This window comes from Leuresthes tenuis, unplaced genomic scaffold (genome assembly GCF_036924035.1).
Source record: "Leuresthes tenuis unplaced genomic scaffold, fLeuTen1.0.hap1 SCAF_15, whole genome shotgun sequence".
Taxonomy (NCBI): domain Eukaryota; kingdom Metazoa; phylum Chordata; class Actinopteri; order Atheriniformes; family Atherinopsidae; genus Leuresthes; species Leuresthes tenuis.
In genome coordinates this window covers 17,378,814-17,393,835 of record NW_027325369.1, presented here as the reverse complement: position 1 = coordinate 17,393,835, position 15,022 = coordinate 17,378,814, and the positions used below count along the sequence as shown (strand labels likewise).

Sequence of the window (15,022 nt, the reverse complement as noted above, 5' to 3'; positions counted from 1 at the left end):
GTGACCACTGACAGCGACACGCCCCCTGCGGTCGTGGTGTCTCTCGGTATCAAACTTTATTCGTTGTGATTAAAGTAACAAATACATATTTCACAAAACGTTCAGTTTTATGCAGGAGACACGAAAGACCAGAGACCAGTGGAGGAAGAATTGTCGCAATCTGTTTGGTCAAAAGGATGCAATCAAGTATTTATTGAGACAAAGTAAAAGTACAGAACCGTTACCATTGTTCTACGCAGAAATAGTATTAATTATAAAGAAACAACACTTTGGTCGCTTTTAAAGTCGGGGCTACGTTTAACTGATCACAACTTCAGAGGTGATACAATATAAGCTAATGAACTTTAAAGTCATACTTCGCTTGTTGATTTCAAGACAATTATCATCATTGTTTTTGTGTGTATTGCTAGTGTTCTAAAATCATATAGTTAGAGAAAAGAGAGTGCACATTTGTGGCAAAAATGTTGACCTTTATGATGCAGTTATGGGCCTGACTTGACCCAAAGGTCATGATCTGGGCCTAACCCAGGTCACTGCTTGTGTCATACTGGCTATTTCATAAGCAAGCTTTGACATGGGCTGTAGCAACCCCCCTGGTATTTGAGGAGTCTAACTGGATCTATTTGGACTGATTTCCATACATTTCCAGAGATGAAATCTGAAGTTTAAACAGGTTTAACACTCCTGTTTGACTGGTTGACTATTCTTCTTTTCTCTTGATGAGCCGGACGGCCTTGTGGAGTTCGCAAAACAAAATGAACAATGAAATACAGAAATGTTTGATTGGAAACATCTTATGCCTGGGAAAAGGAGACCAGGTTTCACAGCATCTTGTGCATTTGGTACCTGGGAAAGAAGATCAAGTCTTACAAGTGATTTAAGCATGATGAAACACAAGCATAAGGCTATATAAAATGTTCCATTACAGTGACACAATTTACCCCACTGGTGAACTTACTGTGTAGTTTATGGTGAATGAGAGTCTGGATATTGCGTTAAAAGTGTGTACTTGGGTACTTTTCCAGCTAAGCAGCTAATGGTTTGATGTAAGACTGAGTCAGCACTGCCTCAGAGTGGTCATGTGTCCACATTACAGCTGAATTAAGTCGGCTCAAACTAAGAACACGAAGGAGGTGTAAGGTTGGAATCTGTGGTATTATCCAGCTACAATTACTAAAGAAGGTTAACAGAAAACATTTGATTCTAATCTGTTTTATTGCAATGCGTACTTATAAAACTACATGATGATTGGAATGACTACCAGCCAGCATATACTTTAATCTGCCAGTTCTGATGAAATGTGGTCAGTGGCTGAAGTAAACATATGATCAGATGTAAAACTGTAAAAGATGCAAAAATGTTTTAAAGCCCTACGTTCCCAAAATCTGTGAAAATAGTGGATGTAATTTCATTCTCCAGGCCCTGTATGTAAATGCACACTGTTAGGATGAATGCATTCGTTGCACTTTTAAGTGTAATGTATATATTTTTGCACATGTGCTTGTGGGTTCCATGAATAATGCAAAATGTTGATGAGAAAGTCTCAGTGACTAAGAACTGATCCTGGTTCAGGGTTCACAGCTAGAACAGCCTGTCCATCAGCACGCTGAAAGAGGGATGCTTGCCTGAGACCAGCAGTGAGGAAGAGAGAGTAACTGGAGATCGCCTCAGGGTCATGGAGGGAGACTGGGCTGATCAGGTGTCAAAGGAAGAAATTAACTGAGAGGAAACAGTTTGAGTTCAAATTTAGAGATGACTTTCGAATTAATACATTTTCTATGATGTTTCTTTAAGTCAAGACAGAAGCATTTTTCTCAGGCTTGTACCTCGTCTTCAGCTGATTATGAAACCGAATGTGGTTTTGAGCATCACCAGAGGTGAAGGGATAGGATGACAGGTAAACAGAAAGCAGAAGGGGGACACTAGGAAAAGAAAGGGACAGAAGAAAAAGTGTCGATACCAAAAAAGAAACTTGTAAAGGAGCAGAAGGAAGAAAGGGGCCCAAAACTAGTCCTCAGCAAGCTGATTTTCTCCACTGGACTGACCCTGCTTTGGACTGTTAGCCCTTCAGACTGCCTAGGACTGAAAGTAAGCTTCTTACTTTTGTCAGTCATATATTTTAATTCTGATGTGCATTTGAATTGACACAGGTAGGGTTTTCTGTGTAAATGTGCAATTAACTAATAGGCTGCAAAAAAAAAAAACATTTTTACCCTCAAGTTTTCTGACTCACATAAACAGGTCGAATGTCACATAAATATGACAGATCCTCTTAGGATTAACAAGCAAGTGAGTAGTGCATACATCAGCAAAGTTAAGTTAGAATTTGGGGGGGAAAAAGCACCGGTAAAGTGGCAGTACTCTTGTGTGGTGGAGCAGCTTAATCCAAGCTGTGAAGCTGGTCCCGTGTCTTAGGTTACAGCGCATTGTGTGGCAGTGATGAAAGCTGTGCAAGCAAACTCATGCTTTAAACATATTTCACAGACGTGCAATTTGTGAGAATGGTCCTTTTGAAAACATAAGCCCTCGATATATAAGAAGCAAGACGGAAAATGCTTTGAACTTTGTAAAAAAAAAAATTTTTTCAGCTTTTGCAAGTTTTACACACTGTAACAGTCATGTTGTCAGCAGTAGTTTTAGATAGATGCACTACCCTCAAAACTGATGATCTGATGATCATGATCATCTGAGCCTCACAGCCTTGGCTGCACTTGATAGTCTGTGTGCATTTGCTTAGAGACTCTGCCATTTAAATGCTCAAGTTAAATCAAATTAAAACAGACCATGAGGGTTATTGAGACTCTTCCTTTTGCCTCTGCTTCCAGTCTTTATGCTATGCCACACTATCCGTCTCTTGGTAGCAGTTTTACATTTTACATTTAGTCTTTAAGGTCTCTGGGCAAAGAAACAGCTTTGTCTGGGAGATATGACAATAGACAGCATATGAATTTAAAAAATAGACACTCTGTCTTTGAGGCTACAAAGGGGGAGGACCATCTGGTTTGTTATCAGCTGTTCAGAAGCCAGCATCTGTGAAAATGTAACTTAATAGTGTATATTGATATACTGCACATCTGTATTGGCACCAGCTATAACGAAGCATATATACAGGCTTTGGGGCAACATATGCGCCCATACAGATTTTTGCCTGTTTCAGCTTCACATATATCAGCAAGACCAATCACATTCGCTAACATTCTGCAACATATCTATTGCACACACAACAATAGATGCCTGGAATGATCGATCCGCTTAAATACAATGAATAGGGAAAACACAACCCATTCACAGCAACTGGTCACTTCAGTTCCACTTACTGAGATGACGTAGCTCAGTGGTATACACACCCCAGTCCCAGCTTTTTTGAAAAGCTTGGTTGATGATGAATGATACATAAGTAGATGCTTTCTGTTTTGATCTTTCTTATTTTTTTGGAAACAGGGTCTCAACAATTTCTCTCAGTCCATTAAAAACTAAAATCTCTGCACATCTTTTCACAGAATGTAGTTAAATGAGATGCTTCTCAGCTAAAAGACAATCAACTATCAAAGGATGAAAGAAGGCAGGAGCTCACTGATTCTTTTGCCATACAGTGCAGACAGATAAACATTTCAACATTTCCTCATCAGAGTCAAAGTGGATACAGAATAATGGTAGGCAATCATTGTCAGTCTCACACAGGTGTGCATCAGTCCGTGGAAAGATCTGGAAACTCATTTCAAGCCTATTGGAGAGCCTAAACAAGGGGTGGTTAAGTGTCCAGATAACACACTTGTGGTGCAATCAGAGACAAAGAGACAATATTCTACAAAAATTACAAAAGACACAAAGATAAAAGACAAAAAAAAGATTCTAAAAATGTTCAAATGTAATCGTTCAGGAGGACACGACCGGCTGTGCAGTAGATAAATAGCGGAAGGTCAGTAGCATAAAAAGATGCAACCTTTTTCAGACTAGACAGAAAGAAGAGGTAAAAATAATTGTTATGTATTACATCAGAGAAAACACGGCAAATTCTCACCGATGCCAAAGGGCTCCACTGCATTTACAGAGTGGATCCTATTGGCCTCCCTGTGAAACACTGAGTTAATGATGTCACCACCTATGGAAAAAGATGAGCTTTTTCAGTTCCCCAAGACTTGATGGTACTGCGGAGCCATGATTAGCCTGTGAATCATTTCAAGCAGCTGCGTAGTCTATGCTTTGTGTGGGAATCACAGTCTTCCTTTTGTTTGCACTAAAAATTGCACAAGAATCAGTGAGCTCCAGCCTTCTTTTATGCTTCCGATAGTCCCAGTCATCGTCCAGTCCCGTCTGTTGTTTCCACAGTATGTCTTACATACGAAACACATATGAACATTTTTTGTTCTCTCGCCATATACTCTATACTCAGATGCATTGTAAGTCAGATAGGTGTTTTGACTGCAAATTTTTTTTCTCAAAAATCTCAAAACAGCTGACTCTGATTCTGTAGACAGTAACATGATGACACAGCTGAGGTGTTAAATGTTAACCGTCGGGCTACGCCTGTCCCAGGTCCAATGAGGACAAAGGTCCACTGTGATCCTTACCTGAGAGACTCCTCCTTGGAGAAGTAATCAGCTCTCTGCCTACTCCAGGATCCACCTTCCTCTCTGCTGCAGTGTGAAGCTTAGCAGAGCTCTGGAAGACTTGACTCCTGCTGCCAGGCCTTGTATGAAGGTATGTCTCACTCTGTATTTTATTGTAGTTTCCTCAGCTAAAAATGATTATTGGAGTTTAATGAATCATTGCTGCAGATTATAGAAACATCTGTGCAATGGAATGTAAGGCAAACCTAATATGATGCTTCCTGATAGTTTGTCTGCCACTTCAGTATCAATTATCTCCTCATCTACGCTTGTTTCTTCGCAGCTTTAAAATGAAGCCTATTACTTGTTATGTTGACTGAGATTCATGTCCATTTCCAGCATATGTGCTTGTGTGACTGTGTTTCAGGTACATGAAACAGAAGCAACTATGGATGATAATCATGTCACACAGATTTCCCGAGAGGACTTAAACGAGCTCAGGGAAGCCTTCAACAAAATTGGTCAGTTTCACTGAGACACACTCTTAGTTGCACCACTTACCTGAACCCACAGGTTTATCGATGGGTATTCTGACCAAAGTAAGACCTTTACTGCCAACCATAAAGTAGAACACTTATGTGACTGATTGTTTACTGCTTGGGTTGCAGAGCGTGTGCACTTTGTGTGGTAGGTGTGTTCAAATGTGACGATAAAAACATCTACAGAATCTATTAGTTGATTAGTTGATATTCTTTAATTACAAAATGATGCTGATGACAATGAACTCTGTAGATAAGGAATATCATCTGATCATTGCTGTGCGATGTGCTGTTCAAGCAAAAGGCACAGAAGAAGTAAAGGGTAATGAAAAACTGAGATTTTATGTGACACTGTTTTACTTATTGCAGTAACAAACTACAGAAGAACAACAGGGAAATCAGGCAGTAATCTGTTGCTAATTACAGATGATATGGACACAGTGGAAGATTTTTAATGAATCTCAACAAACCTTGGAGTAATGATTTTCCAGAGCGCTTTTAATTAAATCCTGTAGCATGTGATGGTCTGTTCAGCTCATCAAAAAAAAAAGGAAAAGAAGAGAAAGATAAGATGGGTAGACAAACTGAGATCTGCTTTTGCCCACTTGTGATGTCGTAACTGCAAGAGGAGGGCTTTAGAATGAAATCAAAAGTGATTATTTTGCATCATAGTTAGCCGAATATTGATAGCTGGTGTAAGCAGAAAGTGTTGGCAAAGTGTTATCAGCTACCTGTAATAAAAATAATCACAATATATATGATATGATATTACCTGGCACAACATACTGCTGTGGTGCTCATGGATGCTTATAAAAGCCTTGATAAATATTAGTGCAATATTTCGGCATTTATGATATATATGTTGTTCAAACATCTCTATTAGTGTTTTACAGTTCTAATAAGTTCCTATTAGCACGACATGCAAAGTGAATATTGGACAAATTCATAACCGATAATAAGCTGCTGCAAGATGAAAAACCAACTGATGACCATGGTTCAAGAGGACAGGATGAAGACAAGTCTTCATCGTGCTGCTTTGTAATCTGTTGTTCAGACCAGTGGTTTTCTAACTTTTTGTGCCCTAGTCTCCGCACAACACGACGGCTATGCAGCAAATCATTTGGTGTAAAACGGTTGATGGATCATGGCATGCTTTAAGGCTGGCCTATGATGTCACTGACAAGTTGCTACCCAATAGGTGTGCGCACAGCATCTATTGTTATCGAATCTACCACTGACTGGTGCATCTTAAAATAAGTAAGAGTAAGAGTGACGTCATCTTTAAAGGTTCAGTGTGCAATATTTCAAATGTTAATACGACAGCAAACTGCTATTTGTTATGCACACATTTTTAGGTTTGGTAAATATGTACCTTTAATGCTGCTGTGTTGAACGGAAGTAGGAGGTCCCCCACACACACTTTTTGAATTTTTCATTGATCTACTGTGAAATGTTGACATTTTCGGTCTCAGATCTTTATCCAACATTGTTTTTCACATAGCTTAGGTTTTCTTTAGATGGTCAACTGTACAAGTCTATGGAGCTTGACAGGCACCAAGACTTCCTGAGATCATACGTTGCAACTTCAATATGTATTTCATCGTTTGCAACATCTCGGCTCAGTTTGAAGCCAAGAATGTGAAAAACTGAATTTGTCAACCAGCAGAAAAAGTATTTAAAAAAAGCAGAATACAAAGTTTCCATTGGTAGATTAATACCAAATGAATGTTTATCTAAAGACATTCCAACTGGATGTATTTAGTATTTGGCTTTAAACCAAGTCTTCAGAACTGAATAACATAGTTCTTTCCTGAAAACTATTCGGAAATTAAAGGGAAATTACAGATTTGCTTATAAAGACTTCTGTTTGTTCTTCCTTTTATCGTCTCATGGGCAATATTTACCAGTAAAATATTAAAGTAATTCATTTAAAACATTTGTAAAGCAAGTGTGTGTGTATGTGTTCGTTTTTTTCTGCGTGTCTTTATCCAGATATTGATAACAGCGGGTATGTGAGTGACTTTGAGCTTCAGGAGCTGTTCAAAGAGGCAAGCTTGTACCTGCCTGGATACAAAGTGCGAGAGATCATCGACACCTTCATCGCTGGAGACACAAATAAAGATGAGAAGATCAGTTTTGAGGAATTTGTCTCTGTAAGTGTCGACACAGTAAATGCATGACCTCCCCCCTCCAGCAACTTGTGGAGTAACGCAGTCCGTTTGTGGTCAGATCTACAAAGAGCTGAAGAGCAAAGAGCTCAGTGAGACGTTCAGGAAGAGCATCTCAAGGAGAGATGGGATCCGCTCCTTTGGAGGCATGTCGGTAATCTCCAACGTGGGAACGCAGCACTCATACTCAGGTGTGGCAGCGTTTTGCATTGTTTGTGTGTATGTGCCTGCCTCTGTTACCTCACTGGCACCAATTTAAGTCCGGCAGTCCTTACGGTGACCAAAGTCTGCTCGCAATTAGGCAAAACTTAATTTTGGATGTCATGGGCGAGGTTGGAGCTAAAATGGCAATTACAATGAATTCTATTTAATTCAACATATTTGTATGGCATCAATTCACAGGAAAAGTAATCTCAAGGCAATTTAAAGAGAAAGCAAACAAGTTTAATGAGCCCAATTAGATGGAGTTGAGTTCAGTCTATTTACAATCCAGTAATCCAATTTAATCAAATATTAGGTAAATGGTTTGAGTTGGGGGGGGTCCATATCATTGGAAGATGATTCATCATCTTAGTAATATCTGCACAAGCTTGTGAGCTTCCTTGTCTGTTTGTAAAAATTACTCTTGGCTATTAGAAAATGATACTTGTGTTCATGATTACTTTCTATTTGTTACATGCCAGCTGTACACTTGAATTGGTAACTATTTGGGATTTCTGCTTGAGCAATTCATCATCCTGTGACTGCTTTTGTAGATGAGGAGAAAGTGGCTTTAGTTAACTGGATCAACAAATCTTTGGGGAAAGATCCAGACTGCCAACATCTTCTGCCCTTGGACCCCAACGATGAGAGCCTCTTCACCTCCGTCCGTGATGGCATCCTGTTATGGTATTACATAAACTTTCACACACACACACACACACACACACAAACAAACACATCAGTATCAGGTACACTCAAATATGACACTTTCGACTTGCAAGACAAGTGGGTTCAAACAAATCCGTCATCAAAAATATCTTACTGTTGACCGCCACCGAGGCTTTTATGGTGCAACAAAGGTCAAAGCAGGATTGATGTGATCTTTTTATATTGTTTTATAGTGGTTCACCTTGATCTCTTTTATAGGGTAAGCCTTGCTCTCTTTCATAACGAGTGCTTCACTACACAATGGACCTTTAAACAGAGGCACATCACACATGGAAGGTAACATGGACCCGGCAGTCATTTCATGCCTGCACTTATCCCTCTTTATGCTTGTTCTCTTTCAGTAAAATGATCAACCTGTCTGAACCTGACACGATTGATGAAAGAGTCATCAACAAAAATAAACCTACCACCTTCAAAATGACAGTAAGTAGATGGGTTTTCAAACAGATACGGACATTTGTCTAAGATCACAGGCATACAAGCACCAAGGCATTGTTTGCTGAGAAGATTCATTCCACTATATTATTATTATTATTATTATTATTATTATTATTATTATTATTATTATTATTATTATTATTATTATTATTATTATTATTATTGTTATTATTATTATTATTATTATATCATTGTTATTTGTATAGCTTGGCATGGGAGGGTGGAAACAACTAGCTTGTAACTTAACAAAGTAGAACTCCAATTCCCAAAAAAAGGGTAAAATAAAATCAGTAGAATCAATAAGAACTGAATGTAATGGTTTGTAAATCTCAAAAATCAATATTTCATTCCCAATAGAACGTAGAAAACATAAGAAATGTTGAAAGTGAGTCATTTTACTGCTCCATGAATATTAGCGCACCTTGGATCTCATGGTAGTAATACGTCTCAAAGAAGAAGCATTGTTTCCAGTCTTTATACTAAGCTAAACTAACAGAATGCCTCCAGCTACATGTCGAACAGTCAGATAAAATGAGCAATTAATGATTTACAGCAAAGCATTTTCCCCCAATAGGAACTGAACATGAAATCATCTGTGGTTGCAAAGAATCTGTTCTCTCAGTGACTACCGGAAGAAAACCATTCAATAGGCTTATTTAGTTCCAAATAATTAACATGCTGCTCACGAATAACATCTGAGACAGTGATAGGTTGTAAATGAACCTGTAATATATTAACTTTTTACTGCAAATTGCTTGCTGTCCATATCTGTTGTATATATTTTATGATTCCTTAACTGCTCACTTTCTCCAAGTAAAGAAAAAAGAAAAGATCTCTTGCATATTTGGCCTTTTATTGTTTGCTGGACTTTATCAATCAGTCGGCCCGTAGATCTTCTGCTTCAGTCAGCTTTCCGAGAATTTTGTTGTTACTGGTGGGATTCGAATCATTTGAAAACAAACAACATGTTGATGTAATTTCATGTTCATTCACAGGAGAATCTGGTCTTGGCTATGAACTCTGCCTCAGCAATCGGCTGCACAGTGGTGAGCATGGACGCTCATGAGCTGACGGCCGGGAAACCCCATCTGGTCATGGGACTGCTCTGGCAGATCATCAAGGCTGGACTATTTGCTGATATGAAACTCAGCAAGAACGAAGGTCGGTACACACACGTGAACTTAATGGACCTGAAATGCAGGAGATCCTTTGAATATCAATGTCATTGTTTGCTGAAGGAAAGATGAAGCTTGTTAGAGAGCTTTCAGACATCTTCATCAGATTGACAGGAAGTGAAGACATCCACTATATATATGTATGTACATATGAGAAATATTGGTTCTTCTCAAATAAAAGGGACTTTGCATATATGTTGTTTGGTCAAATGCTGCAGCAGAAGAGTCATTTTGCAATGTCTTACTGAAGTTAATCATTTTCCAGCACGAAGCAGTGATAACAAAATCGTGCAACTTTTTTCATATATCATTAGATAATATAGCCACTTCATTGCTTTATAACTTTGTGCGTTTTTTACATGTATACAGTATATATAAGTGATCTTCTCCTTATACACTATATGCTTGCCCTGACTTGAATGCAGACACGTTTTTTCTTTTCTTTCTCTAAAATGTAGGCTTTCTTCATTAGAAAGTTTAACAGTTGGTTAATGGTAATGTACCCCCCCCCTTTTTCTTTTTACATTTATATCCAAAAATAACTTGGTTTTCTTCTTTCTTTCTTTTTTCCACCAACACCATCGTTTAACATGTTGTTGTTTTTTTCTTTTTTTACCAATTTCTCCTTTTAAATGGAAAGTTTTGCTTTAGGAAGCCATAAGTTTTGATCAATCTCACCTCTCTTGCTTGAACGGTAAGCTGAAAGCAGTTTTGTGTGTCTCCAGGTCTCATCTGGCTTCTGAAAGATGGAGAACAACTGGAGCATCTATTTTCTCTCTCCCACGAGGAACTGCTGCTCCGCTGGGTCAACTATCATCTACTCAATGCGGGAACACAAACAATCAGCAACTTCAGTGAAGACATTAAGGTGCCATGCCGAACACACACACTCACACAAACCCACAAACACACTTGCTTATATTAGTTTAACTTTGTTTTGTACTGTGCCACTGAAGGACTCTCGGGCCTACTTCTACCTGCTGAGCCAGATTGCTTCAGAGGATAAAAAATTCAAAACGCGCGTGAAAATCGACATCAGCGGCCTCAGCGTGAGTCGGTTTGTTTTTGCGATCATTTGTATGTGCTCACAGATTTTTGCATGTGCATTGATCTTAATGTATACGTGTGTCTGTGTCTGTGAAGGAGCGGAATTTGGAACGAAGGGCGGAGCTGATGCTGCAGCAGGCGGCCAGGCTGGACTGCAGGCAGTTTGTTTCTCCTCATGACGTCACATCTGGAAACAGCAAACTCAACTTGGTCTTCGTGGCCAACCTGTTCAACATGCATCCTAATCTGCAGGGGGCAGGTGTGAATGGAAACGACTTAGAGCAGGCACAAGTAAGAGGTGAGATGGGCCTGTCACTAAGGTTTTGGTGTACGTTTAGTCAGAAAATACTGATGTCAATTCACATTCACCATATTTTGAGTGTGCAGGGAACCAGTGTAATGCTTGTTATATTAACCACAAGCCAGTAGAATGAATGAGAAAATGAGTGTTTTAATGTGTGGCATGTTACATATAGACTGTAGCCGTCATCAGCTGTGAGTGAACAGCTGGTGGGACATGTAATAACGTTTATGGTGTATTTATGTCTTGCCAGAGGAGACCAGGGAAGAGAAAATCTTTCGCAACTGGATGAACTCTCTGGGCGTCTCCCCACATGTCAACCATCTCTACTGGTATGAGTATACCAGGTTTGACATAAGTGTGAATAGCCTTATAAGGGGAAGAGGAGAATACTTGACATTCCTACTGATAGCAAATTGCATTTTAGGGTGCAGTATAATGATAAACGACAGAAATAGATAAAAATAGCAGGGCAGGCATCATTTAGGCAATGTGTTTGTCCTTACTTATGCTCCATTAAAGCTGTGCATTCATAAATATACCTTATTTCTACTTGTGCCTTTTAATTCTCTTTTTTTAATTATTTGCTTTTATTTCCTGTGTAAATTGAACTGTTCAGTATGCTCATTGCGGCGTTTGTTCTTTCACATCATCTAAATGAGGTTTCATTGTCAAGGGTTGCTCACTTTAGCTTCTGTTCACATACTTTCAAAGCATCTCCTCATTTGACTCCCAATCTGAAACTAGCCTTGAACACAGCATACATGCATACATTAACAGACCTTTGCCATTTTCTACTTGATTGCATCTATACTTGAGAACGATTTCACTTTAAAACTATTTCTAAGACAAAAGAAGTTCTGATGCTTTTTTCAAAATGCAGATACAAACAAAATGCACAGGGTTGCTGAACTCAAAACCCAATATTGTACTCAAATTGAATACAGAAGACGGATCTAATGTTGAAAGTGAGGCATTTAGCTATTTCATGAATTTTTTTTGACAGTTTTTTTACTCGTCTTGAATTTGATGGCCACGTTTACCACTGTGTAGCATCCCCTCTTCATTTAACAATGTTCTGCAAACATCTGGGAACTGAGGAGACCAGCTGCTGGACCTTTGGGAGGCTAATCTTGTCTCATTCCTGTCTCATATAGGATTCAAGCTGTCTGGACTGCAGGCAGGCCAGTCCAACACCTGAACTCTTTTACTTTGAATCCATACTGTTGTAGTAGATGCAGACTGTAACAAGCCCGATGGTCCCTCTTCTCCTTTATCCGGTGGCTTCTGTGTACATGATTTAAAAAAAAAGTTATTTCATGTTTTGATTTGTCTGTCGACAGAACAGTTTTCCACTTTGCCTCAGTCCATTGATGGTGGCATTTCTGGATCATGTTCATATATGGTTTCTTCTTTGTATGATAGAGCTTCAACCTGCGGATGGCACAGTGAATAGTTTGCTGAAAATGACCTCTGGAAGTTTCCATGAGCCCATTTAGTGATTTCCAACATGTTCCTCCAGGTCTTTTTTTTCAGTACTGCCTACTTTTCCAGCTTTTTATCGCCCCGGTCACAACTTTTTTTAGATGCGTTGCTGCCACCAAATTCAAGATGAACAAGTATCTTTAATGAAATAGTAAAATGTCTCACTTTCGGCATTTGATATATTTTCTTTGTTCTGTTGTAAATAGAAATGTGGGTTTATAGGATTTGCAAATCACTGCATTCTGTTTTTATTTACATTTCACACATTCTACCTTGTTAGGAATTAGGATTGTGAACGTCATGCTCGGTGTTTTTCCTCTGTTAGTGTTCATTGTGTGTGTCCTCATCTTTTGCAGGGATCTGTGCGATGGCTTGGTGATTCTGCAGCTTTTAGAAAAAGTCAAAGTGTCTGTGAACTGGCAGAAAGTCAACAAACCTCCTTATCCTTACTTGGGGGGCAATATGAGGAAGGTGCGGGATGCAATATACAATATATAACAATATATAATAATATAATATTATATATATAATATAGTATATATATATATTATATAAGCATAATGGTTTGAATATAACAGGAGTGTTATTTTCTCTCTTTACATCCTAGCTTGAAAACTGTAACTATGCTGTGATGCTGAGCAGGGATGTGGCTCACTTCTCTCTTGTTGGAGTTGGAGGAGACAACATAAATCAGGGGAGTGTGTTACACACCCTGGCGCTTGTCTGGCAGCTGATGAGGAGGTACCTACAGATGTGTCATTCACTGCAATATATTGTTTAGGGGAAGATGTATGAGTCTCACAACCATCCCTTGCACAGTGTTGGTTACCTGCTCTGCTTGTCTTTCCTCAGATACATAATAATGGTTTTGTCAGCTTTGGGCGATGGAGAGAAGGTTGGAGATCAGATCATCGTGGACTGGGTCAACACCACTCTGAAAGAGAAGCGAAAGGACACACAGATCAAAAGCTTCAAGGTATGTGAGCAACAACATGCTGTATTTGAGAAAGCTTGAGGCTGTCTGCAAGTTTGTCACTGTTACATGATCTTTGCAGGACAATCTGATCAGCACCAGTCTGCCAGTGCTTGACCTGATTGACGCCCTCGCTCCCGGCACGGTCAAGTGGGACATGGTGAAGAAAGGCATGAAAGGAAAGATGGATGATGAGGATAAATTCAACAATGCCAAGTAAAAGAGAACAGTATTTTACGCACCTTTATGCTTGTTCTCCGAGCGCCGCCTGACTCCTTTCTCCTCCTGCTTTTCTCTCAGGTATGCGATCTCAATGGCCCGTAAGATCGGAGCTCGTGTCTACGCTCTGCCGGATGATTTGGTGGAGGTAAAACCTAAGATGGTGCTGACGCTGTTTGCGGCCCTCATGGGATTTGGCTTGAAGAAAGCCAAATACTGAAAAAGATACTCTGGGGGGAGGCAAAAAACAACAACAAAATGCAATTGCAATTATTTTTCTTTGACCTGCCAGACGGAGCAAAACAATCTTTGCTATCTCTTCGAAAGCAACGAGAGCTAACCGGGAAAACTTTTCTCATCTGCATTTATTTAACTATGATTTTATCAAACCTAAATTGTATCTGCTTTGTATTTAATAGTACTGTTCTGTTGTATTTACTTTCTCTGCAATATCAGGAGATGCAGCGGAGACACACAAGTGTCTTCTCATAACGTCTGTGAATGTTGTCCAGTTAATATTTCAACTTTAGTTCCTGTTGGCCATACTTTTCTTCAAAAAGACAAATTAATTTATTTTATCAATACTTTACTATGTCTTTAGTCTCACAGTTTCTCCCACCTGATGCTTTGTTTTAGACAGATGCTCTGACTTTTATTTTGCTTAGAATTTGTGGAAAATCTTTCAGGTTCACTGCTTCATCATTAATGACAAACCACCACGGCCTTTAGGCAGCATTACAAAACCAAACCAAGACACTGTGACCATGACGTTGCGCAGACTGAGAAAGGCTTTTATCCTTGAACACAGTGGGTTCTCTTTTAATTGATAAAGTTCTGTTTTGTTCCAGCCTTTCAATAAAAAAAAAAATGTTTCCAACAGATGTCTGGCTTGCCAATGTGATTTATAGAAAACTGCAGACTTCAATTTTCTTTTTGGAGAAGTGTGACTTCCTCCTTACAACTCTTTGCATTACGTTATTTAGTGTTCCCCTAACTGTGATGGGGGAGGTGCTTTTAGTGTCTTCGAAGTTACCCTGGACTCTGTTTTGACCTCCCAAATACCTGCTCTTGAACAGCTACTTATTGGTCGACAGCTTTGGATGGTTGTCAACCAAAGGAAACTAATAAAAACTCTTAACAAATAGTTTTGTAACCTTTTACAGCCCAGTAAGAATCAATGATTCCTTTTTTCTCCTT

General features: G+C 39.1%; 1 protein-coding gene across 1 annotated transcript; it reads left to right on the top strand.

Moving 5' to 3' along the window:
- The first annotated feature begins 4,980 nt into the window (after positions 1–4,980).
- LOC140270134 (plastin-1-like) lies at positions 4,981–14,045 on the top strand. Its single transcript, XM_072365232.1, has 15 exons — positions 4,981–5,071; positions 7,082–7,242; positions 7,319–7,448; positions 8,013–8,145; positions 8,529–8,610; positions 9,621–9,786; positions 10,526–10,668; positions 10,757–10,849; positions 10,944–11,145; positions 11,402–11,480; positions 12,990–13,104; positions 13,241–13,374; positions 13,486–13,609; positions 13,689–13,822; positions 13,907–14,045. The coding sequence occupies exons 1-15, from the start codon at positions 4,999–5,001 to the stop codon at positions 14,043–14,045; spliced, it is 1,908 nt and encodes a 635-aa protein (XP_072221333.1). The 5' UTR covers positions 4,981–4,998.
- Positions 14,046–15,022: the final 977 nt, after the last annotated feature.

Bases quoted from the DNA above. Each gene is read 5' to 3' on its own strand.
- LOC140270134 (XM_072365232.1), top strand. From the start codon at position 4,999: ATGGATGATAATCATGTCACACAGATTTCCCGAGAGGACTTAAACGAG. The intron at 7,243-7,318 runs GTAAGTGTCGAC...GTTTGTGGTCAG, and splicing joins GTTTTGAGGAATTTGTCTCT to ATCTACAAAGAGCTGAAGAG. The intron at 9,787-10,525 runs GTCGGTACACAC...GTGTGTCTCCAG, and splicing joins GAAACTCAGCAAGAACGAAG to GTCTCATCTGGCTTCTGAAA.